This window comes from Lissotriton helveticus, chromosome 6 (assembly GCF_964261635.1).
Source record: "Lissotriton helveticus chromosome 6, aLisHel1.1, whole genome shotgun sequence".
NCBI lineage: Eukaryota > Metazoa > Chordata > Amphibia > Caudata > Salamandridae > Lissotriton > Lissotriton helveticus.
In genome coordinates, this window is record NC_136067.1 from 1,889,485,841 (window position 1) to 1,889,513,153 (window position 27,313).

The window sequence follows — 27,313 nt, forward strand, 5'->3', positions numbered from 1 at the left end:
CAGTTCTTACAGGTTAACGTGGACCTGAATGCTTATCTCTTTAGTTTCATAGTGTTCATTATTGGACTTTGAGTTGTATAGCCCTTTCTCTCCCACAATATATGTTTATGCAGTGAAATGCATTTCTGATATATTGACAACCTAGCTGTGCAATTAGATATGTTGTTTGTATTTTCTGGAGTAATGGGGTTGGCTGTGGTGCTCTTTTGTCTGTGAATCCTAGCATAATCATCTCTGCACAGGTACAACCCGTAAACTGTAGTTAATTGTAGTTAACTGGTTTGTAATTTCGATTTTCTCACATAAGAGGATCTCTGTTGCCTTAATATGTATGGATAGACTGTTTCTTTAACATTAGATCATGAAAAATTTAAATTGCACTCATCAAAGAAATGTGTATGTGAAATTATCGATATTTGTGTTTATAATCCTGTTTATCTTGTTGTAGACCATACATTGTCCAGTTTGGACCCAGTCTACATCGCCAAGTGGAGAAAGTATATACATTTGAAGATATGCTTCTACAGGGCCTACGTGAGTGTTTTGTTTTTGGGTGGAAGCTGCTGAGAGTTATTACAAATATTGGTCCCTAGACTTTGTTTGGGGGGTGGGGATGGGGGGGGGGAAGAGGCCAACACTGCCTGAGCAGAACTGATGGGAGAACCAACAGGGCAGCCATGGTACTCATTTGGCATTGCAAATCACCCAGCATCACTTGCTCTTATCTCCAGTTCAGTACTGAATGAGTTGGACTGCAAGGGCGAATAGGGTAGGAGAGCAGTCTTGCCTCACAATGCCATTGTTTTCTGAACTTTAGGAAATAATTCTGTTTATTAAGTCTGTCAAAGTTAAAAAAAACAGCTGTTCACCTACAACCAATGGATGGCACTGGAAAAAAGACTAGCCTACTAACACAGCTAATTGCCTACAACCCAGGGGCCGGCAGCGCAAATCAGGCAGAGCTTTAGAACAATAAATCCTAACGAAACGAAACAACCCCACCCACACCCACCCGCCCCTGCTCCTCCATACAAACAAAGTCCATATTAGTACATAGATGCCACTGTGACATCAGAGAGAGTAATTATGTGTGATCGGGGACAGCCCTTATTCAGAAGTGGGATACTCAGTGGGAATCAAACTAAGCAGTCTCAAGTACGAGGGGAAGTCGGCTCTTCAAACTCAGAGGATAACATGTGAACAAAGGGGGCCAAACAATCGGCATAAGAGTCAGATTTGAGGTCCAGGGCTAACAACAATTTCTTCATCCCTAATATAAACCATAATTTGTGTAACCAGCAAGTATGATTTGGAGTTTTACTGGTTTCCCAAAGAGACACGATCACCTGGTGACCAGCACCTAGGGGCAATGGCATCTGATTACCCTGAATGGAGCGTTAGGGAAAAGTCAGAGGATTCATGAGTCCTAGGATAGTGTACGCAAGACCCCTAGGGATGGAGTTGTGAAAAGCAGTGTGCACGTCAGAGAGAATGAAGTCCCAAAATCTACTACGTTTCGGGCAATGCCATAAAAAAATGCAGGAGAATGCCTGGATTTCCACACCCCCGCCAGCAATCCCCAGAACGCCCTGGGTCCCATCTGTAAATTTTGGTCTGGTGTTAGATATCACTAAGAGATGATCTTATAAGCAGATTCAATACTGGCCATATTGTGTACGGAGTGTCTTCCCATTCATTAGGGGTAAGGGCCCGCCCCAGCTCGGTCTCCCTTCGAATCTGACCCTTCGTTTTTGCAAGTGTAAACTCTACAGCAAGCAAGGAGTACAATTCAAATATGAGGTGTTTATCATCTTTTTTAAGCAGTAGCCATTTCTCGAACGGAGTCAGAGGGCGCCCTGCTTCCGTCCCATATCCTGGGAGGGCCACCCAATGTTAAAGCGGTAAATATTGAATATGCTCTCCCATCATAAGAGAGTAATCAGCTTCCCATTGATTAAAGCTTACGAGCCCATTCTGATCAAAGAGCGATCCTATTTGTTTGCAACCCCCTTCCTGCCTCAGTTGACACACTGCCGGCGCCAGCTCCGGAGGGAAATCCGGGTTATCTAAAATCTGTGTCATCGGAGGCTGAAATGTAGTGAGGCCAAAAAAAATCACACCACCACCGAATCCCATACTGTAAGCATAGAGCTAGTAATCAGGGAAGATTATAAGCCCCAGGATCTGTGCTTGTGTAATAACCAGACATGCTTCCAAACAGCTTCGCAACAGCTTGGTCCATAAAGCACCAGTGCTTTTCAGATATTAAACGGTTCCACTCCACCAGGAAGCGGAGCTAAACCACCTGAAAATATTGAAGAACCATTGGTACCGCAAGGCTCCCATCCTTTTTCTGACAATAAAGTAATCTTTGATGAATACGTGGTCTGTTACTCACAAGAAGTTATTTATCTCTAATTGCATTTATCGCAGAGCCTCAGGAGGAGGGGCCAAGGAAAGCGTCTGAGAAAGATATAAAATGCGTTGGAGTATAGTCCTTTTTATAGCTGCTATTTGGCCAATCCAAGATAGCCGAATTCGTCTCCATACTGCTAATGCTGGGAAATGAGAGCTGAATGATTATAAGACAAAATCTTGGAAAGGGAACTGGTCCATTTAATGCTGATATAGTTCATGGAGTCTCTTGTCCATTCAATCGGTAATTGCTCACGCAGTTCAGATTCAAGAACAGGGTCATCGGAGATGTTCAGAATCTGCAATTTCTGTAAGTTTACCTTAAAACCAGATACCTCGTCAAACAGGTTAAGCTCAAACCAGTGCTGGTAATGAGGGCATAGGATTGGTTATAGAAAGAATGACATAATCAGCATAAAGGCTGATGAGATGTTGGACATCCACAAACGGCAATGTCGGAATTATCTCGAAGCCGCTGCGCCAAAGGATATGCATATATATATGTTATATATTTTGAAGAGAAGCTAAAGGACACCCCTGCTGTGTACCCCGAAATATAAGAAAGATGGAGGATGAGAGGTCATTAACTCTCACCGCTGACTGAGTTTCGCCGTAGATGCAGTGGATTCAGTGACAGAACCCATCCCAAAAGCCAAAACCGATTAAGAGTCCCGAAGCGGTAGGGCCAGTGCACAAAATCAAATGCTTTTTCAGCATCTCTGGAGAGAAGCAAAGCATACCTCCTTGATCTTTAAATCTGATCCAAAATATGAAGGAGGCATTTGGTATTATTGATGCATTGACGTGCCGGAATAGATCCAGCTTGGTCTGGCTCGATTAAGCCCTGCATAAGTAGACTTAAGCAATATGCTTAAACTGAACCCAATACAACTGAAATCATCCTTTTCACTCCCAAAAACAATTCCCTCCCTATTCAACTCTGGATCAATGATATAAAAGCTCTCAACTGCTCCCTCTCCACCTCGAATTCTTACAAATCCCTAGGCATCAGCATTGATCTGAACCTGAATCTTATCCCACACATTAAAAATGCTGCTAAAGGTGCCCTTTTCACCCTTCACCACCTCAAAAAACTTTAAAATCTTCTGCTGGAATAAAAGGTTTCAATCGTTGTCCAATTGCTTGTCCTTTCTAGAATTGACTATGGCAACGCCACACTAGCTGGCACCCCTAAAGTCTTCCTGGCTCCGATTAAATGTGTTCTCAACCTTGCCGCAAGACTTATCTCCGACTGTAAAAGATTCGACCACATCTCTCCTGTCCTGAAAAACCTCAATTGGCTCCCAATAGAAGGAAGATCCACCTACAAGATTGCATGTATCACGCACAAAGCCATCCACCAAAACACCCCTCCTACCTTGCTGAAAAATTACAAAAAGCTGGATGCTCCAGGTGACTGAGGAGCACCAACTCCCTAGTTTTAATCCCTCCCAGACTCAAATGCAAAAAAGCCCAATCACGTGCATTCTCTGGTAATGCCCCAACGATCTGGAACTCTCTCCCCAAGGATCTTCGTTGCAACCCCTCCTACCCTCTTTTCAAAAAAAGACTCACATTTCTTCTTCTCAACAAATATTGGGGTACGTAATGGTCACTGAATCTGACTCTGTTCACTCCTGCTCCCATGCTCTCTCCCCATCATACCCCCTTCCCACCTTTCATACCTCCTCTCCTCCTGTCTACACTCCCATCTCTCTCTGAATTTCGACTTTACCCGTCCCCTTTATGATCACCTTGCCTCTCTGCCCCCTTCGCTCATTGAATGCTATGTTTTTTATCATGCATGATTAAATGTACACTGTTAATTTTGTCTTATATGTATAACTACCCTGTAAAGCGCTCTGATACCCCTGGGTCCAGTAGCGCTATATAAAACCTTTTAAATAAAATAAATAAATACCTGTAAATATTTTAGCATTGATATTCAATAAGGAAATGGGTCTATAAGACCCACACATAGTCAGCATTTGCCAAGTTTTGGTAAGACCATAATGTGGCTTCCAGCATAGACGGCAAGAGAGAGCCAGCGTCTGCAAATTAATTATATAACCAGTTAAGTATGGGCGTTACCTCTGGGCAGAAAACCTTGTAAAATAAGGCACCAAAACCATCGGGTCCTTGTGATTTCAACAGCTTTAGTTGGGAGATGGTGGAAATTACCTCATCAATTTGTATGGGTTGGTCTAAATCTGCTAGCTCTCAGAAGGAAGGGTAGTGAGCTTAGCCTCATTAAGGTATGGGAAAGGGTCTGCCCATGGAATATCCCTGGTAGAATATAGAGAGTCATAAAAGGCCTGAAAGATGGAGACAATCTCCTCAGCACAGCGATCCATCAAATGAGGGCACGAGTGGATTCCCTTGATCGTACTCGCATGTGTCCTGCTGCAGAGGCGATAGGAGGAGCACTAAGGCATATTCTGCCCAATCAAGACCAAGACGTTTTGGGTAGGAGCCTCTGTTTCTCCAGCTCTCTCCAATCCCTCGGGGCGCCTGTACGCTTATAAATAGCCTCTAACTCGGAAACTGATTTTTCTAAGCGTAGCCGCTTATCTCAGTGTTTCCAGTTTGCGGCTGCCGGGAGCGCAATAGGTTCTCCCAAAACCGCAAGTTTCAGGGCATCCCAGACAGAGAATAAAAGGACCTCACCAGTATCATTAGTCCGGAGGTAGTCGGTGATCCGACAGTGAAGAAATTCAACCTTCGTTGGGGACTGGAGCAAAGAATCCCTGATACGCCAATGAGAAGGCTGTGATAGAGGCGCACTGATTTGAAAAGATTGAGAGAGGGGCAAATGATCTGATAGAGAGTGGGGAACAATGACAGCCTCCGAAACAAGGCCAAGAGAATTGGAGTTGCGAGGAAGTAATCAATGCGGACATAGGTTTTGTGGGTCATCGAGTAAAACGTCTAATCTCTGGCCAGTAGGTGGAGATTGTGCCAGACATCTTGTAATCCACAATCTGCCACCCTCTGTAGTCCTGATGCAGTAAAAGCTCTGGTTCGGTCAGAGCGATGCCCAGAGCAATCTAGGTCAGTGTCCATAACAAAGTTCAGGTCACCCCTGATCAAAATGTCAGAGTCTGGAGACCTGTGGACCTGAGTCAGGGAATTTAGGATGAAGGGAATCCTGGGATTCATTAGGTGCATATATGTTTACTAGAGTACAATGAAAAGTACCCAGTTTAAGTCTAACCACAAGAAGACACCCCTTGACTTCGGCAACTGTATCTAGAATCTCTCTGTTAAATCCACGAGAGAATAAGATAGCCACCCCTCCCTTCTTGGTGTGGCCCAAGGACCATATCTGGCGCAGTAACCACTGGGAGTGCATTCGAGGCTTGTCTTTATTCGAGTAAGTGTGTCTCCTGGAGAAGATCGATATCACTGATGGACTGTTCCAAAAGTGAATGCCCGGTGGACCGTTTTATGGTTTCGTTAACCACATCGGTGCTCATGACGAGCTCAGCTCGTCATGAGGCACAGTGGCGCTGTGCTCATGACGAGCTCAGCTCGTCATAACCGCCGTGGAACGCCCATGCGGGGATAATTCCCCTGCTGTGCTGGGCGTTCCATTAAACGGGCGTGGTCATGACGAGCTCAGCTCGTCATGAGCACAGCGCCGCGGGGTAATTAGCCCCGCGGGGTAATTAGCCCCGCAGCGAAGGGGTTAAGGCCCAGCAAATTGAGGCTGCTTATTTTAAGGGCCTGGAATGTGAGACGGTGGAGGAGGGCTGTAGCATCTCCTGAGAAGACAGTGAGCTCTTTAGAGCAAAGGAGAGTTCCATGATCGCCTAGTCTAGGGACCCGAGACTGGACCATACGGAGGAGCAAAAGAAAAAGAAATACCCCTACAAAAAGAGCTAACAAACGATATGTAGAACAATCGGAAAAGTCCATCATGGCAGTGTGAGTAGTCTGGAACCAGATATGGGCAGGGGGCAGTAACCATGAGCATTGAGTGGATGATTCCCACGGAAAGGAACAGCAGGTTATCACTCAAATCAAGGCGCTCGATTTCCCCTTTTTCCGCCAGCAAGGTGCCCCCCTGGCGATCGTTATAATAATATGGGAGAGAAGATGCAAATAGTTCAGGACGTATCGGATTTGTCAGTGCCCTCCAACACCGTCTTTAGAACTGATTGTCTTTCTTGAACCATAGTATCAGGGTCTTGTTTCGTAGTTGCGTTGCCAGTGGGAGTATTTACGAGTCGAGCATACTGGTGAGGCGCTGTGATGAGGATCTGCAAGGGAGTCAGTGATACTAAGGGCATTGCGTGCTTCAGTTAGAGCCTTCATGGCAGAAAATGATCTGGAAAGTGTGCCCTCAGCAGTACGATATGCCGGCCTCTCTAAGGTGTGGCTGCCATATCCTGGTATAGTACCAGAGTGTGTCCTCTAAACTGAATGGGATGGGCCTCCCAGGCCTTGCAAATATATTCTATATTCTATATTCTACCAGGGATTTTTCATTTGGAAATCATGCAGACTAAGATATTTGATCTGGGCAGGCCTACGTGATGCACTTGGTCCATTTTGATTCAGTATTTTTGCGTTGCGCCCAGGATGTGCTGGAACAGAGTGTTGAGATATTTTCTCAGATCAGAACCCTCAGCCAGAGTGGAGACAGCTTTTATATGGATGTTGCTTCACCTAGTGCGATTTTCTAAATCTTCAGCATGGGCCCGCAGATCGAGGTGTTGGTCCTTCAACATGAGAACTTCTTGCTGGAGCCATTCTACTTCTTCATTACGGGATGAGTCACACTCTTTTAGGGCAGACACCTTGTTGCCGACCTCTTTCAGGCCCCTGCGAACTTCACTAAGATCAGGCGAGAGATCTCTTTTAACTACTTTTAAGACATCACGAAGTGAGGTGAAAAGAGTTGCTAGGAATGATTTTGTCCCTGGGCTATCCGGATCATCCGAGCATGAGAATTCTTAGCAAACGTAGGTGTCTTGTCTCCCAAGTAAGTCCCAGCGGGTCTCATGAGCCTGCCCTTAAGATAGCGATCCTTCTTCGTCCTCATAAAGGACATGGCCAAGAACCGAGCACTGATGAGTACAGTAGTCAAGAGGCGTCACTCTTACACAGCACTCCGAGTCCCTTAGGCTAGGAGCAGAGTGGCGAGCCGCAGGGACCCCCCCCCCCAGCAACAAGGCAGCACCCAGAAGGTATTTGAGTAGGAAGCCGTCAAGGTATGTGACTGTCCAATGTAAAGTCTTAATGTGGGAGCCCGATGACAACCCACCTGCTATAGTTGCTAAACCAGAGGGGTGCTCAGAGAATCCGCATACTTTCAGGCGGGCAACAAACTACTAGTCCCAGCCAAGACCTCAGACTCGTGTAGGAAAAGCTACCAGCACTCAGGGGACCACAGATGCATCACAGGTGGTCGGATTTTCCTATGCCAGGATCCGATGCTCTGAGAGATGAGGAGTTGACAAAGATAGGGCAAGCCAAGGACAGCCTTGCCAGTAGTCTGTGTCAGACAAAAGCCCATGCAAATCCCCTCAAAATCAGCAGGCAAGATTCAAGAGTAGGCCTTAGGCCTAATAGGCAGTAGGGAGTTGTGAAGAGTCATTAGGGAATAGGGGCCTGCAAGCATCAAAGGGGATCGCCTCATAAGCGCGTTGAAGGTGCTCAGGAAAACAGGGGTCCTGGAAACATCAGTTAGCTACAAAATGCCATGCAAAAGTCACTGTATATTGGGGTAGTGGGGGCTCCAGCCATGCAAAGACAACCGCCCCTGGTCCGTGCCCAGTCAAAACTTTAGGGCCTCAACTGTGATGCAGACACCGCTTCAAGTTCCACACCGGCGAGCACCAGGAAAGGGCTGAGGCAGGCATCCAGGCCCAAACGCCACCCAGTGCCACCACACAGTTGCCTGGCGCGGCCTAACCACCACCGAGGAGCGACTGGCTTCTCCCTCCTCTAGCCTGTCGGGGCTTTCCCCGTTGATGGGGAGGGAGATGGGGGAACTCGGAGTGGCGCCAGCCCCCTCTCAGGCAAAACAACAGCACCCATGCCCACCGGGCTGCCCGCGCCTCACTCCCACATGGGCCTCCGCAAAGCTGGGACACCATCGCAGGCCACACCAGCTCACCTCCTCATCGGTAGCAGCAAGGGCCCTGCAATCACAGCAGGGGCAGCGCTACAAGACAGCCACCGTTCCACACTGCGGGATACCCTACAGGCCGCTATCGTGCAACAGACTATCAACCCCTTTGGGCACCCGCCTCTGCTCCACTGGGCTTTACCGTTCTCCTCTCAGGCCTCCTCTCTGCAACACTAGGCTGGGCAGTCCGACCATTGAAACGGGGAGGTCCAGGTGGTCTTTGGTCCCAGGGAGGTGAGGAGAAAACTGCAGGAAGAGCTCTTTATGAAGCAATAGAGGCGATGGGGATGGAGAGACCAGGAAAGGCGTCTCACTCCTCCTCCATCATGGCCACGGCCCCGTTATCTGAACTTTAAAGACACAGAGATATACATTCCACCTGGCAAGTCACTATGTGGCATCTATTTTTGGCTGATTGACCGAAACATCAGTCCAGGCCACCATCAGCCTTTAGAGGGTCATCCATGCTTTTAATCTTTTCCCCATTCCAGCGTTTCTGTAGCCTCCTGAGTTCTTTGCACCTGTTTGCTCTTAGTCCTCACCACATATTCACAAGCCCAGATTACTGTGTGTCATGCCACTGACCCTCTACCAAATGCCTGTCTCTCTAAGCACTGCTACCTCTAATAAAGATATATGCATCAAATATAACTGTAGGCAACTACTCATTTTGAGTGAGACATCAAATCCAACTTTATTCGGCTATTAAAAATTGCCAGAAAAGCATAATAAAAAATGCATATAGATTAAAAAGAACCAATGTAAATTTCATACAATAAAAAGGCAATACATTCATTACAGAATTAGAAATTTAAAAAACGGCAACCCTTTACAGTATGATCAAAAAGACAATAAAAACATTTTTTTTTAAATTAATACGCAGGAGTAACTTCATATGTTTGCTATGATATACAATTGATTTTAGAAAGCTGCAGACAGATATGTTTGTGAGGGACTGCAAAAAATATAGAGCTCGTGTACATTGATAAAAACCTTGCAATTTTCTAAAGTAGCCTAAGATATCACTTGGTGAACTGCTTATAGCGCCAGCAGGGAAAAAAACTGCATTAAATTATGGATGACATTTTTTTTCACAAGTTAAAATAGTGTAAGAATCGTATTGACCCAAGAGGAAGGATAAAAATGGCTGAATGCTACTGAGCCGAACTCTCATCAGGAGGGTTCTCTCCCAAACATTATTGACCCAGTGAAGATGAGAACCAGTAGAGGGAGGAGAGTGGATGATTACAAAGACCTGGACCGAAGCAGTTCGTCACTATCTCTGTCACTCTTCCTCCTCTCCTAGTAATTTTTCTTCACCCAGTTTATGTCTCTATTTATAATATTCATGGGTGCAATAAAAAAATCTGTTCTTCCTAAGTCCGCAATCAACTTAATAATTTAGCCAAGGTATCTTATAGCCATAGGCACAGTTCAGACAAATCTCGATGAAGTCTCTATTGGGGCTAGCTTTTTCATTAGTCCAAACAGATAACCAAAGCCTTAGCAGTGCCAGCCGAATGTCATCCATAACAAAATTAAGCTCTAGCTCTTCAGTTCATTAATAATGAGATGTAGGCTATAGGGAGGTAGCTCCAGGAGTTTCCTACAGAATCTATTTTCCTCAACCTGGAGACATTCCGCCATTGGGCCATAGCCCCAAATAGTTGCCCCATGCATCAGAACAGGGAGGCACTTAAGTTTGTATATTTCCAACCATGCAGGAACAGGCTTAGCTCTTATTCTTGTGACAAATTGAATGTCTGCTCCTGTTGCTTGCAAAAATCTATTAACCCTGTTACTCAAAGATGGTCCCCAATCGCATGTAGAAATAATGTGGTGCCTGAATAAGGAAAACTATAAACCCTTTTTATGTGCCTTTACGTTTGCAAAAATATATCCATTCCTAGATGAATGTTTCCCCACTGCCATGTGATGTGGTCTGAAAAAGTTTGTCTCCCAGTTGATGCCACTCATGAACGACACAAAGTTATCAATCTGATTTTTAAGGCCAGCAGGTATCTGTGCAATCAAAACAGCATCCTCTGCTCACAAAAAAGCTGCCACTCAAGAATTCTTAATTTTTTAACCGTTGCTGCCTTGCAACATTAAGTAATCGTGAAACTTGTTAACATATAATAGAAATAAAATGGGGCAGGCACATTACCTGCCTTACACCTCGATCCAGGCCAAATGAGTTGGTTCATTCTTCCCTCGGGGCCATTCGTGCAGATGCAATATGGTTGTGGTGGAGGGCTATAAGAAAACCAATCCCCTGAAGAGTCGCTGTCATGCTATACAAGTACATTAAATAACTAAATAAACCAGTGCGGTCATAGCCCACTGCCACACTTGCAGATAGAATGCATAATTAATAGATTGGGCTACTAGCGCCTCTGGTCCATCTAAAGTGGTGTATTGTAGGAGTGTGAACTCGTGCAGTTTGGTGGTATATAGTCCTGGATTGGTAGATTGATACGGACTGTCTGAAATATCAGCGCAAAGAAAATGAAAACAAAACTAGATATAATTCACCTTGTTATACCCGACCCTCCTGGAATGATTCTTACCTGAGCTTAATATTACGGTGGCCCTCTATTTTGCAGTGAAAACGGAAAGGTATATATTACCCAGCAGCACAGTGAACAAATAGCCAGAATATCATAAAAACATACTTTAAGAAAAAATTGCATCTGGAAAGCACAGCACAGGAATTGAAGCACTGATCTAAGGGCCTTGTTTAGAATTAGTTAGTAATTGATAATCATCCAGTTTCTGGGGGTAAATATGGAAGAAAATCCACTTGTTGAATTCCCTCCACCGCAGGGAAACTATTTTGGTGAAAGTTCAACCAGTGGATTCTATAATACCATGTCTCACAGAATGGACAGAACCAGAAAATGTAGGGCAGCTGAACAATTCAGGACCAGATCATTCAATATAATGCACCGCAGACAGTAAGAGCAGCCATCTAAAATATGGATATCTGTGGCATTGACAAAGAACACAAGATTGTCTTCGAGGATAATCTTCTAAAGAAGGCCAGGAAGGTAGTGGAGTAAGATCAAATTAAATACAAAGAAATGCCCAGTGCACTAAACAGGTCAAGGCTCCTCAGATTTGATCAGTAAAAGAGTTTAAGAAATTAGCAACACCAGGAATAGAATAACACAAGCTCATGGAATCTTTCCACTCAGAAGAAATGCCAATTCTTGTGTGTAACTTTCTTTTATATTGGTGTTTTTGGAATGATATCCACATATGTGAGTATGACAACGAAGCTGACGAGTCCCAGATGACTTGAAAAGTGGACATATGTTATCTGACTCTGATGCACTCTGAAGTACAGATCCTGCCTGGACAACGACATGGCTACCTTGTACTGAGCTATGCTAAGTGCCCACCTATGTAGCCAATGGCTGCACCGGTGGAATCTGCAAGCTTTAGATCGTGGAAAGATATAAAGGTGGACACTGTACCAAAACACATGTAGGGCAGCAGAACAACCTGGATAACATCTTATGACAGTGTGCTGCATTTCTTGTTACATGGGTGCATGAGCATAGGCCTGGGAGAGTACCATAAGGGCCAAACCATAGGCATGCCTGAATGCACCCAATAGTATCTGACTGTCCTCGCTACACATGGCTGGAGCCATTGTCAGCAAGTCCGGGTTACTCTACTGACAGTACGCGATTAGGAATAACAATTAGTTTGTGATATGTTAAAATGTAGTTGAAAAACATTTGCAATTATTGGACATAGTACACTTTTCCACACGTATATTATGTTGTTATATACGTATTATTTTGTGAATTGTATCACTGGTTGATCTTTATCTGCATAAGATGCAATGAACCGTTCGGTAGGGATGTGTAGCAAGATGAGATTTGCATGTGTTTAGCGAGTGAAATGACAGTGTTACATGTAATAGTTCTAGTATTGACATTCTGTACTGCAAGAGGCCTTATTTCCACTATTTGTGTCTAGATATGGCTGCCAACACCAGGCTAGAAGTGAAGTCCGCAACCAAGATCAATAAGATAACAGCTAGTGAGTGTCTGGACTGTTTAGGCTCCCCACTTTTATTTTCTGACGCCATTTATTCCAGTCAGTTATGCTTCATGTGTGGTGTGTAGTTGAATTGTTTGGTTAAAAGCTGTCAAAGGTAACCAAGAAATATGTAGGTGTACTTGTGTTTACTTGAGTACAGGGATTTCATTGACTGTATTATTTTTCTCACTTAGGCATACTGCTACCATGGACAGACTTTGCTCACTAGTGACAAATGTGGAGAGGCTATCCGTTCCCTGCAGGAGGCAGAAAAATGTACGTGTTGAAAAACCAAACTGAGTGCTACCCTTTCCCTTAAATAAATATTGCAATTCAGATTAATCGAAATATTGAGATGTTTTACAATTAAATATAATTCAGCATGTGTTTACAGTGCAGCAGAAAATCACTACTTATTGCTTTGCTATAATATAATTGATGTCTGGTCCAGTACTTTGTCAACACTACTTACTTACAGTCTCTTGTTTTGATATTTCTTTGTCAAAGTTATAAAGACTTTGTTAGCAAGGGGCTGCTGATTAGACTTCCTGAAAAGCAACCGTTTGCTAAATAGTAGGCGTAAGGGAAGGAACTGTAGATTCCGTTGTGCAAGGTGATGGGGTTCCTTAGCTGTAGTGCAGGCTTTTCTCTTCCTTGGTCATACTTTCATTTGGACTGACACATGCAGGAACCTCACATCTCTTTGTGCCTCTGTTGTGGATGCTTTAGGTTGGAGACTGTACATACAGTAATTTAAATAAAAGTAAGTACAATGTCTTAATATTCTGTGGTTCTAAATTTTCATAAATATGTGACTTTCAATAAGTTCTCAACAAGTCCAAAAAGTAGATAAATCTAACCTTCGGAGACCAATAACACAAAAAGTTTAATTTGTTGTCTTTTTATTATCAGAAAAAATGAGCCAAAATTCAGAGGATGTGTGAAAAAGTAAGATTATCCTTGGGCCCTGATTACAAAGGTCTGGTTAATTCTGACCTCTTTAAAAGCCTTTCAGATGTACTAGCGGGATAATTCCAGAAGGTACTGCAGACTTGGGTACAACTACATCAAAATCTGCATGTGCCCCATTTTGGAGGACGAAACCTGTAATTGAACATGGTGAATTCTGATCCCCAGGGTTATGTATTGTGTATTTGTAAAGTGCACTATCACCTGCGAGGGTATCCTGGCGCTGAGCAGGTGTGGGCGACTAACCCCTGCATATCGTAGGTTGGTTAATAGAAAATCCAAGTCATCAGTTTCTTGAAGAATTCTCAGGACTGTAAAAGTAGGTTCTGATGTGGAGTGGGAGGCAGTTCCACACTTTAGGAGCAATGTAAGAGAACGCCTGTCCTCCTGATCTTGGTCTGTTTATGTGTGTGAGTTGGAGTCCTGCGGACTTGTGTTGTCTGGCTGGTTGATGGAAGGAGATTTGACAGTTCAGGTAGGAGGGGCCTAAGTTGTATAATGCCTTGAATGTGTGTGAGACTTGTTTGAAATTAGCACGTTCATCGGTCAGCAGCCAATGGAGCTCCTGGATTTGAGGGTGATGTGAGTTGTATGTGGGACGTTGAGGATGAGTCTGGCTGCAGAGTTCTGTATGGTTTGTCGTCTTCTAGAGAGCTGCCTGGCGATCCCAACATAGAGTGAATTCCTGTGCTCCAACTTGCTGGTGACTACGTTGCTTTTATTCTTTTGTTATTACAGCTATTTTGTTGTTGACCTTTTCTCATGTGGGTGATCCTGTCATCCAGGTCATCAGGACTCCAGTCTTAGTTCTGAAACACTAATGTATGAGGTTCCCCCGAAGTACAACGCAGTCTGACTTTTTTTTTTTTTGCTTACCAAGGTCTAGACTGTATTTATTATGTGGGCCTGATACTTCACACTGGATGTGGAGGTCCATCTCGACACTATTGTGGCACATAGCAGTAGACTACACTTTGGTTTTAATGATCTCTGCCTTCATCCGCCTACTCCTAGCCACCTCCCTCCTTTTCTTCTTTCTGGTTGGTGCTCTATGGCGTAGTACAGTCATGAGAGGCAAAGATTTTGTGATATCATTTGGGGGAGTGGACACTCACTGTAGCCTTGTAGCACAGGCACTCCTTTATTTACCTAATTTAGATACAGCTGTAGGAGGATGGGCCACAGCAGACCAATAATAAACTGCACAGGTGGGACTAGTACAAGGTACGCCAGGAACTTGTAATTTGAACCCTCATCTCCCACAAGAACCAACTCTTGGCTGCCAATAATCTGTTGTGAGGGACATCAAGAACTAAAAATAATCCACCAATGTGTTCTCCTACAGTAGCATCCTGAAGTTCCTGGGATGAAGGGAGATCTCTGCGTCCTGCATTGGTTTCTCAACAATTATCTGTAGCTTTATTTCTCATTGTAGTGCAAAGAAGTGTTATGTGCCGTCCCTCAGAACTCATTAATTCCTGCTGTAGTCCCTTACTCACAGAAAATTCAGATATTGAAACTTGTTGTGTTAGTGAGAATTGAGGGCAAATCTTTTCAGCATTGGAAGTCTTTTTTCTGGTTTGGTTCTATTATATCCAAAGTTATGAGCTTTGACATACAACTGATCTGTTGTATTCAAGCAGTTCCCTTCATCCTACCTCTTGTTTCTAGCTGTTTGAAATATATCATGGATTATTTAGAAGTCTCTAGCTTGTCCAGGTCCTATGGTGCCAAAATGAACAAAAACACGAAACACCCAAATTTAGAACCAAACCCTCTCAAATGACCCTTCCCTTAATCACCCAATTCTATAGGCAACTTTGCTAATTCCACTTCTTTCCTTATACATAACCATGTCCCATCTGTCCCTTATTTTCTTTCAGTCACACTTTATTACTTTATCCTTATGTTCTTGCTTTCCAGCCTGTCGGGCCATTAGTCACTTTCTTTTAATTAAGTTTCTCTTTTTCTGGATAAGAATTGACTCTTTGAGGTCTTATCAGACACCACACTTTTTCGTGCTAATAGTTGATCGAAAGGCACTGAGAGAGCTGTAAAACATACTGATTCTGTTTATTACATTGAGTCTTGTTCTTCCTCTTCATCGCTTTGGTATATAAGAAAAGAAGTTGCAGCTGAGAGTACACACATATTTATGAACTTGTTACTGGAAAGGATTGAAAAAGGTTGCTGCTCTAATTATTTGGAAAAGGTCTGTAATGGAAAGAATACAATTGTAGGACTCATTGGTAAAATCTTATATTGTAGTATGGGACCAGTGTCTCAAGAAGTTAAAAGATAAATAATTGCCACTTCAGAGGTGGTTGACTAAAATGTTGCATGTCTGTACAAGAAATGTTGGAAACTCTAGTATCACTTCATGGTGTAAGTGTTCTACCTGTTTAGAAATTAAAAAATTACTTTTTTCTTAGCATGAAAGTAAAATGTTGTCTCTTTTATATTTGTAAGCTTAGCTGTAACTATTAAATATTCTGGTTTCCTTGCAGATATCCTCATTCTATTTTCAATGCAAAACTATTTTAGATAGAGTTAGTTGCTATTTGCTAATTAATTAAGGGTTGTCCTTGTCCAGTGTCCAGACAAGGGAAACTGGGAATGCGGTTGTTTGGCTCTTGTGTCAGTCTTACTGTGGCTCTACTATGGCTTTACAAACATGACCTGGTACACCCCTTCTGCACTTGTCTCTCATGGTAGCAGGACGAGCATTCAAAGACTTCTTAGAGAAGTAGTATGGGAAGCACAGACGACTTAGAATGGAACAATCAGCCAATAGACACAATAATTCACTGTCCAGCCTGAAGGTTGTCTTAAGAAGGAGAAATACTTTAATATTACTGCAAAATAAACTAATACTACAGAAACCGATGGGTTTTATTACAGGGTTCATTGTTCCCAATTATGGTTACCCGCTAGGCGTCCCACCACCTCTCTTGTTCTCATACTTGTTCCCATGGGCATCGCAAGGTCTGTAAAATTTAAGGAGGATAGCAGGACATAAGCAACAGCAGGCACGTGCGCTTGTTCACTAGGAGTTTTGCATGTTTCTGTAACCTGTAGGCCAATTTGGGTGATCTTGAGTAAAAAGAGTTTACAATGGCAACATTATATTTCTCTAAGAGTAGGTTGGTCTTTACAGTTCAAGATACAGTCTCAGCGTTTTGTTTCCGGAACCCATGTTAGCTATTCACAAGGGACTCAGTGGTGCCGTAGAAGTGGTGCCGGACCGCAGATTGGTGCCTCACTCTTTGCTGGAGCCACTCGGATGAACAGTGTGACAGGCTGGGTAGATGGGTACTTTGTTCTTGGCAGTTTCAATCTCCAGGCAGGGGGGCAGGCTGTCCCCTACGGTGATAATGGAGATCTTCTCTGGGTATGTCACACAACATGCATCAGCACCACCAGTCCTTTCAGCTATGCTGCTGGGATTCCCAACAGCACTTGGCTAGTTTGAGTCACAGGTTTTCTTCACGCAGTTTGCCCATGAACTGCATTGGGAAACTGGGTGACCTTTCATGTCATAGTCATTACCGGTTGCACTCACAGTGGCAGCTACTTCTGGGTGCTTAATACTCCAGGAACATGGCTAGGCTTCTAGGTGCTAGACTGACGCGCACCTTCTCCAGCAAGTTGTTTAGACTTCAAGTGATGTCCCTCACTCTGGAAGACTGCCTGCCGTGCAGACACCAACCATGGTCTCACAGCAGCTCTTCAGGTACTCTGCAGAGCTCTTTCCACCTTCATCGATGAAGCAGCTTGAAAGTGAAACCAAGTGGGATGCTTTGGTCTTACCTTTATACTCATTATTTTGAAGGTGTTGATCCACTGTCTAAGGTTCCAAAACCGGTTTCAGTTGACACAGCCTTTCTGCACAGTGATTTCTCTTTATTTATTTTATTTGAAGTTTTATATAGCTCGAACATGACCCATTAGGGTATCCGATCGCTTTACAAGGAAAGATATGTTACGTACAGGATGGCACAGGTAAAATACAGGGATGGGGGTTAGGGAAATGTCAATAGTGGGACAAAGCCATGGATATATACATGAGTCAGTACAGTTAAAAAATCAGTGAGCCAAGGGAGGGTTATTGGAGAAAGTTGCTCATGAATGTTTTCGCTTCTTTTTTGAAGAGCGCCAGAGAAGGTAATCTTCTGTTGGAGGAAGGAAGCAAGTTCCAGATTCTTGGTGCAGCCCCAGAGAATGCTCGATTGTATGTTTTTACCTTGCGGAAGCGGGGTGGCTGAAGTGCTCTGACAGCAGGTAGTGATGATACTGGCTCCAAGCAGGCATATCCAAAACATTGACGGTGTGAAGGCTAAGCACATGGCTGTTATCAGCCTTTCTGAAGAATCAATTGGGGGGGAAAACAAAAGGCCTTCATACTTCCTCACACCGAACAACAAAATCTATCAACTCAACCCTTTCCCCCTCCCTTTCATCAAATGGCAGTGCTCTGGAAAATGTAGTCGCCAGTCCCTTGCTGGAAAGGCCCTCATAAAATTTGTAAGGGCAATTCTGTATCCATCGTCCATCACTTCAATGTCTGGGCCTCCTATCTCCAGGCACAGGAATGTATTTCTACTTCCTGGGAGCTGAATCCCTCGCCACTAAAGCAGGGGCTGTCCAAAATCGATCCTACCGGCCCATCATTCTCACAAGGAGTCTTGCTACCACACATCAACCATGCATACACACACCCATCACTTCCGCAGAATGTCAGTGTTACATATAGGCAGAATTTTTGAGTGGGGTCAGTAGACCGCACTGCCACCAAGAACAAAGATTAATGTCTGCTGAGAACTATTAATCCACAATAATTAATACACTGCCACCACTACTTCATGTAAACAACCCAGGACAAGGACAGAAGTCCATATCATAAAAAAGGGTATGTTGGGTTGCCTCTTCCAGATCACAGAACATGTTTTAGGCCTTAGCTTTACCAAAGACAGACCTAGGACTTGGCGCACACACTAGATTAACATGCTAGCTAGGCCAGCAAAATGTCAAGATACCAGTTTTATGTGGAGTCAGGTCCCTCTTGCCACTCACGCCAGTATACCATGCAGGCAACAATCCTGTCCAACAATGATGCACTGCAAGTCTCCTAGGCAGGAATCCACAGACATCCCAACTCATCACTGTTTTTGCCTGTTACATTAATTAAGGTGAGTTTTCTATGGGCAAACTACAGAATTGTATATGTTTTCAAAGACGTTTCACAAATCCCAATGTGTTTGTTTTTGTTGTGTACTCTAAATCTGTCTAATCAGGAATCTGTAAATGAGAATCTTGGACTTTTCTGAGGTCTCTGAATCTGGTTTTGCTTAAGGCTATATCAGACTCTTCTGTGGCTTCTCTCAAGCAAGATTTGCATTGCAAGCTACTCTGCACATGGTGTAGAGGAGACCCACAGTGCATCATTGCTGTGCTGCAGTAACCATGCTTAAATGTTTTATTTTTCATTCTAACTCTGGTCTTGGGCTCTCCAGTGTACTTGCCTGGTAGCTGGTTGGTTTCATCGTTTAATAGTTGTTTTTTGCTGTTATTTGTTGCAAGGTTTTAAGATCGTTCCATATACATGTGTAAGAATAAAATGAAAATTATAAAGAAAAGAAAAACTTCAATGTACAACAGCATTGGAGTCACCTAGTCCTGTGTGCAAATGATAATTGCTTGAAATAACCTGATCAGTACATATTTAACCATGTGTAGGTATTGTGATTTTAGAGGTAGAAATAACCGTGGCTAATGGCGCAGAGAAAAATGTGCCAACGCATGTGTTACCATTATTTATTTATTTATTTATTTATTTACGTGATTTTTTATAGCGCAACAAATACCCTGGGGTGTCTCGGCGCTGTGGAGCAACTGAAGTCAGCCATCCTCTTACTGGTTAAACAACCATGTTTTTAAGAGCCTGCGGAAGCTCATCAGGTTCGGGGCAGTTTTGATGGCAAGTGGCAAAAGATTCCAGAGTTTTGGAACAGCCACAAGAAAACGCCTGTCTCCCCAAGTGGCCGTTCTTGTACGTGGCACAGGGAGGAGACTGGTGTTAGCCGATCTTAATTGCCTTCTTGGAGTGTAAAGCTGAAAAGCTTCGGTCAGGAACCTGGGTCCTATGCCATGTACTGCCTTATATGCAATACAGAGAGCCTTAAATTTTATGCGGCTCTCAACTCTCAGCCAGTGAAGCTGACGAATGCCAAGAGTGGTGGATTTGCGGCGAGGAATGTTTAAGAGGATCCTGGCAGCCGCATTCTGGATGGATTGCAGCTTGGTTATGACACGCTTCTGGGTGTGAAGAAAAAGAGCGTTCCCATAATCTATTTTAGAGAAGACTAAGGTGGAGACCAGAGTCTTCCCAGCTGAGGAGGGGAGATAAGGTAGTAGTTTCTTTATTTTTTTCAAAATAAAGAATGATGACGAGACAACCTTGTTAGTGTGAAGGTCAAAAGCCAGCTTGCTGTCAAAAATCACTCCCAGATTTCTGGCTTTTTCCACTGGGACCGGTGGAAGGCCGAGCTTTTCCGGCCACCAACTAGAGGACCATTCAGGGGAGAGTTTTCCGAAGGTCATAATCTCGGTCTTGTCCGAGTTGAGCCTAAGACAATTCGAGGCCATCCAGGTACTGACCTCAAGCATAGCTCTCTGGAAGTTGGCTGCCACCGCAAGGCCATCCCTGTGGATACCCAGAACCAGCTGGGTATCATCTGCGTAAGATGTAAGCCGTACCCCATAGGCCTTTATTACCCTCGCTAAGTCCGCTACATAGATGTTGAATAGCATAGGACTTAGCGAGGAGCCTTGTGGGACTCCACAAGGGAGTGCAGAGATAGGTGAATAAAAATCTCCCAGCCTCACTGTCTGGGTACGGTTTGCCAGGAAAGATGAAATGAGATCCCTGGCCAAACCGTTTATCCCCAGGGCTGTGACACGGTCGACTAGAGTGACATGGTCGACCGTGTCAAAAGCCGCTGACAAATCCAGAAGGATCAGGACAGCCGCCCCTCCCTGATCCATAATCGCCCTGATCTCATCAGAGGCCTTTATCAAGGCGGTCTCTGTTCCATGCCCTTTCCTAAAACCAAATTGCGTTTCGTCGAGAAGATGGTGAGCCTCGACGAACTCTGAGAGCTGTTTATTCATCAGGAATTCGCATACTTTGGCAGGAAAGGGCAGACACGCAATGGGCCTATAACTGGCGACAGCTGTAGGGTCCAGGCAAGGCTTTTTTAAAAGGGGTTTTATAACAGCCTTCTTCCATATACTGGGAAATTGGCCTGTCTGGAATGCGGAGTTGCAGATCTCCATGAGGGGGCGTGAGATCACTTCTGTGAGTTTTGACATCACAGAAGGGGGGCACGGGTCCAGAGGGGAGCCTGATTTGATGAAGGAAATGAGTTTGGTGACATCATCATGTGAGGCAAGTGAAAAACATGAAAAGGAATCATGATTGTAATGGGAAAGTACTTCTTCCACAGTACCGCCTCTGTATTCAGTTTTGGTATCCCCTTCAAATGAGGCATATATATCTGCCACCTTTGTGGTAAAGAAAGTGGATAATTCATTGCAAAAGGTCTGTGAGGGCTCGACTCCAGGGCCAGAGGTGGGAGTGGACAGAGTCGTGACAACAGAGAACAGCTCTCTGGCAGAGTTGGCAGCGGTCTCAATTTGCGCCGAGAAAAAAACCGTTTTTCGCGCCGTAACCGCCTTTTTATAAATCATAAGGGCATCTTTATAAATTTGTCTAGCTATAGGGCAGTAGGCTTTCCTCCATCGCCTTTCTAGATTCCTACAGTGTTGGCGATGAAGTCTAAGATTTTCACTATACCAGACAGCCGAAGGAGATGCTCTGTTAGGTCTCGTGAGTTTTTCTGGGGCCACTGAATCGGCGGCACTACGGATCCAGTCCTGAAAATCTGAGGCTGATAGTACAGGGGTATTTCCTTCCTGAGGACAGGAAGAGGCCAGGGAATCTAGCATCTGAGGGATGTCTGCGTTTTTCCAAGCACGAGTCCCCACCCTAGTTCGGGGCCTGGGAAATGAAGAGTATGCGGTCCTTATATCTAGCTGGAATATAATAGCCCTGTGGTCTGACCACGTGATCGGAATAATGTCCAGCACAGAAATGTCAGGATCATTAGTGAACAGACCATCAAGGGTGTGTCCAGCTTGATGTGTAATGCCCTTAACTAATTGGTGCAATCCTAAGTTAGAAAGGTCGGAAATGAGTTGAATAGTATCCGAGTTGTCCTGCTCTTCCAAATGAAAGTTAAAATCTCCAAGTATCGTGTATTTTTCTGAACCTATAACGTTATCATTCAGGTCAGAAAAAGTGGAGAGAAAAGGGTTACGGGGGCCAGGGGGTCGGTATAGTATTATACCCTTTAGAGCTTGCTTGGGGCTAATGCTAATAGCAAAGGCAGCTGATTCACAATTGGCAGAGTTTATAGGGTCGAGTGTGGTGCGATATTTATCCTTGTAAATAATTGCAAGGCCACCACCTCTTCCTATAGGCCTGTCGTGTCTAACGACGCTATATCCATCCGGGGTGGCGTCGCAAAAGTCCGGCCCTGACCCGGCATCTGCCCAGGTCTCAGTGGCAAATAATAGATCCAGATCATGGGCAAGAATAAACTCATTAATCTGGAAACTATGACAAGGGAGTGAGCGCGTATTAATGAGCGCAGCTCGACAGCCATGCAGAGGAGTGGTATCCGGAGCATGTTGCGGGACATAATTAAGATCTAGATGGGCTAGTAAATGAGATGGGGGAACTGATAGCTACAACCTGGACACGAGGGGGGGCGAGTGCCCAACACAGTAGTAAGAGAGGCAGTAGTGCAATCCTGATGTATCTTACCAGGATTCAGCTCTTTTAAATAATGAGATGAGTACAACAATCGGGGACCAGGGGTCGTGGCCCTGGGCCGTGTCCGGCCGCTGACGGGCGCAGACGGGCTTGGCTTTGGCGCGGCTTCGGCGCGCGCCCGCTGCGCCAGCCCGCTGCGCCGTCTGGTCATAATGCTAATTTATTGGCCGTGAGGAGGGCGGGAGGCCAGCGCAACTAGAGCGCAGCCCCAGCCCACACCCAAGATGGCGCCCGCCGCCGCCTTCAGTCGATCAAAGCGGCAAAGCGAGGCGAAAAGAAAGTTTAATAGCGTGAGTAGGTGTTAGAGTGCCTCAACTTCAATTCCCGTTATGCTATTAATGTATGGCACACTTCATTTCCCCGTCCCCCAAAATATACTACAGCTAAAGGCAAAAAGCCATCTGAGACTATTTCCCATTTTTTACTTTGGGATTATTTTTCTGTATTCTAAATCTGAACACCTGTGTACCAAAATAAATCTGTAAAAGATACTTGCAATTTAAATATATAAATCCTTAGAATTCGTTTTTTGCCAAATACTTGGTTATGTGTTTCTTGCCAAATAATTGGTTATATGTGTTTTTTAAGTTAGCATATTTTCAGTTTTCAGGGTTTTCACCATTATATATAAGATCCAGAAGTATGATTTTTATTAAAGTAACCCACAGAATATAGATGAGTACTCCTGTAGGGGGAAACATAAAGGATTAGGTTCTTTAATGTAAATTTGTCAAACTTCAACAATTGGGCCACTTCTTGTTAAATGTAGCCACTTTGTGAAAAGTCAGCTTGCGCAGAGTGAAATGAACACAATATGCTTCTCCCAAGTTCTGTGATCCCAACATTCTGCATGTGTAGTCTTTGAAAGGATCTCTAGTCCACTGCACGAGGTAGAGTTACCATCTCTGCAAGACAGACAAATTAGAATAACTAAATGGAAATTCCCTGTAGCTTAAGACACTAAGGCCCATACATAAATGGGGAGTTGGAGTTGAGGGTTACTGAGAATGAACTGCAAAAGTGGGGAGAGGACAGAGGGTTTGCTGGAGGCTCTCCTGCATTTTGCGTCCCACTGTCTTACTCAGCTGACTGTCCATGATAATGAACAGCAGTTACTTTTACCTTAGTCAAGAAATCTGTGGCAGGTGCAGTTTCATTGGCCCTGGCCAATGACATAACACAAAATCAAGGGAATCCCCATAAAAATGTGGTGCTCTACTCCTGAGATACTCACCAACTGTGGTGTAACAATCTAGCGGCCAAGAACGTTGTGTGGTCTCTTCAAAGACCTCGGTTGGAGACAGTGGATCCTCCCCTGTACTGCAGTAGCCATCTTATGTCCCTAGGTAAAGCCAACTCTATTTCTATGTTTTGGCATATGTATGTTGGTAATGTTTTGATAGGTTAAGCATTAGAAGGTTACGAACACTACAAATAAGTTAATGCTACTCATGTCTATTAATGGAAGTTTAAAGCTATATGTGGTTGTTTATTGAAATGTTTACTTTCTGGCACATTGTACAAGTATTCTCATTTGTTGCAAATGCAGTATTGTGGAGGCACCTACTCATTGTGGTGGTCTTGACACATAGGCACGAGACTATTAATTTTGAATTCTACTATACGTTACCAAATAGTGCATCTTTATTTTTTAATTAATGATGGTGTATTATTTAACAATCACATGTTGCTGGGATAGTGTTTGGAGAACTATTTTTATTTTATTCTAATGCAAAATGTCTTTTTATCTAGTTTACAATAAAGCAGAAGCACTATGCAAAGAATATGGCGAGACCAAAGGACCTGGAACTACAGCAAAACCCTCTGGACACCTGTTCTTTAGGAAACTGGGTACACTTGTTAAGAATACTCTGGCCAAGTGTGAGCGAGAAAATGGATTCATGTGAGTGTTATTTTCTACAATATTGTTTTCGCAAGGAGCCTTAAATGCATTAGTGTCTTTTTTTTTATAAAACGCCAGAGTGCTAACCATAAATCTCCCTCCCTTTTTAAGTGGTCCTGACAAAAAGTACGGATAGCAAACAGTACAGTAAAACTGGACACATTCTTGCGTGGCCCTCCTTCTCTTCACACAGCTTAATTTGTTATTTAAGTGGAACATCATGCAGATAGTCTTGTTACACTGCTTGATGCTCGTAATATGATCCATACATGAATTAGTGTTGTATTTGTAGCCTATTCTAGCCTCAGAAGACAGTTTGTAGAAAGCAGTATGTTCTTGTTTAGACGTTCTAGCGAGAAATCTAGGCACCGTCAAGTGACTGCTTAAAATATATAAAATATAACTATATGAATCCCTCATAACTCGTCTCTTACCTACCTATCGCACTTCCTGGTGTTATTGCTTTTTATACCTCTGGATTAATCCTTATCTTCTGTGATCTGCCTTCTAGTAACCGCTTTTTTAAACCATGGCGAGCTTGCCATTTTGTAGTTCAGCAAACTACTATTGAGAGGTGTCAAATGCTGATAATTAATATATTGTCAACTGCCTGTCCAGTCCAAAAAGTGTTGTTCTGGGGTGGGATAATTTATTTGAGTTTGTTTATTCGTTGTGCATGATAGCCCTGTTGCGATTACTGCAGTATTATAAGGAAAAGTATAAATTGACCCTGAATTCTTGTCTCTGCCCTAACGGCAGATACCAAGTTGACGTTTAATGCATGTGCATAGCCCAAAACACCCAGATCTGATGATCTTAGATTCATTATTTCTTATACTTTTCAAGATATGATTGAAGAATGGTTTGGTACTTTTTTAAACCAGGGGGAATTGGCAGCATAATTGCTGCTCCTAGACTGGGGATGAATCGGTCAGGAGATGAGTGGGAGGAGCTATTAGTGATTTGCCTGCCTCTTGCTGACTCTATCTAATTGGTGCAAATGCCTAGTTATCAGTACGTCCTATTCAAAATCAACTTTTGAGTCCTTCCATCATCACTGGCTTCATTGTCTGTGGAATTTCAAGGTGAGGGAGTTATTAGAGGCTGTTGGAATGTCTTTGATAGGGTTTTACTTGGTTAACAATGAGAGGAGTAGGGTTTGTGGAAAGCTTCTTCAGGCCAGGAAAGCCTTCAACCAAGTTGAATTTGACTTTGGAAGATCTTTGTGACATCTCCTCATCCAGAAGGCACTTGCATAGAACCGGATGTGTTAGGATTGCTTATGGGGTATCTAGTGCAGGGACGTTATTAGCGTTACACCAAAAACTTGCTCTATGAACTTTAGGATACAGTCCTTAAATAGACCTGCAGGAGTGTGTTGGTAATTTTAAGCTGTGGACAGTGCTTTTTGGCTGAGAACATCTTCTGGCCAGAGGGAACTGCTGATCAGTTGGATACTCACCAGTTTACAGGTGTGCTAATTTGAAACTCCAAGAACCTGTATATTGGGTTTGCAGAAACCCTCAATAATTAATTTCAAACGTGCTTGGTTAACTAGGGCCAGTCCAGAATAAAACTTAAAGGAGCTACGCGAAAGTACAGTTTGTAATAAAAAGTTCAATTTTAAAACTTTAAAGTGCAATTTTATGGACTTGTTTGCTTTTTCCATATTTCTGGATTCCCAAAGACTAAGCGGACTGAGAGCATTTTTCAACCAAAGAACCTCAAAAACAGGCTTACGTTTTTAGAGCTTTTCAATTCCTTAAAAGCCACAGAGAGAAGTGTGGATCCAGAGGTTTCTGACTCTAATCACAAATTGCCAGATACAATATAACGGTTTGACTCAAAATTGAGCACAATGAGTTCCTCTACAAATACAAACGCCCATTGAATTTCCAACTGGTGAGCGACATCATTAATCAGGTTTTATCTGTTGGAAGTCTCTGCATCCCTCTTTATGCCACTTCCATTAGATACCCTGAGGGCCTTCATAAGTGTATTGTATGTGTTGATGCCCATCTTAGATACAGCCTCTAGGTTTACCCCACTAGATCAATGTAAAAAGTGCAAACATATAAACTTTGACTAGAAAAAACCCATAGTTCTTTTCTGGTCACATGTAGTAGAGGGTCATTCTTACTTGGTGCTTAGGTCAGATTTGGAATTCAATGAAGATGTCTTGAAAGCCTTTGTTCTGCTGATTCCAGTAAGGTTATTTTCTTAGTGCTATAATTTAGTTTGAAACCCTTATTAATTTTATTAACTTGTGTGACATCTCTTCTACTCAAACTTGGTTTGAACCTTTAACTATATTGTTGTTTGCATTTTTACACTGCACATGAATCTTTGGTAAGTGATTTCCTACTAGCTACCAAAGCTGTGCCACGAATATCCTTAGTGAAACCTATTTGCCTCTGCTGGACCTTCGAGTTAGAACAATGTGGGACTCATTCACTGTTATTACGAGGTTTGTGACCCATTTTGCACAGCCTGCAATTTGGGTTTACTACAACTAAGAAGGAAAATTTAATACAAAATTACTTTTCAAAATATACTTACCCTCTACTTTCCCTCTTTATCCAGACCTCTACAACCCTCTTTCTACTATACATACTTTGAGTAAAGCTACATACATGTGTGTGAAGACCAGTCTTGTAACAAAACAGATTGTAGAGCTGCCCCGTTCTGGAGAATCCTGCACTGTTTTTATCGCTGTTCTATCATGACCCTGTATCATAAATGCAGGTGCTCCACGTGAATCAACTTTGGAATGGCTTTAATTGTTGAAAAAAGTGTTTGCATGCTCTGCCGGTGATGACTATTTCCCATCAAGCCACCAGTCACCATAGTTGTAGCAAAGAATTCTGTTATTCGGAGTAATATTTTATATTTCACACAACTTATTCGCAAGACATATTCATTGTTTTGTTTTGTCCTGATA

General features: G+C 43.5%; 1 protein-coding gene across 2 annotated transcripts in view; it reads left to right on the forward strand.

Annotated features, from left to right (window-relative positions):
- Positions 1-27,313, forward strand: part of BROX (BRO1 domain and CAAX motif containing) — a 211,860-nt gene that overhangs the window by 171,565 nt on the left and 12,982 nt on the right. For both annotated transcript variants that reach the window (XM_078649825.1, XM_078649826.1), the window contains exons 9-11: positions 449-534; positions 12,799-12,880; positions 24,222-24,372. In XM_078649825.1, coding sequence (XP_078505951.1) covers positions 449-534; positions 12,799-12,880; positions 24,222-24,372 — 319 coding nt within the window. The remainder of the gene's footprint in view (positions 1-448; positions 535-12,798; positions 12,881-24,221; positions 24,373-27,313) is intronic.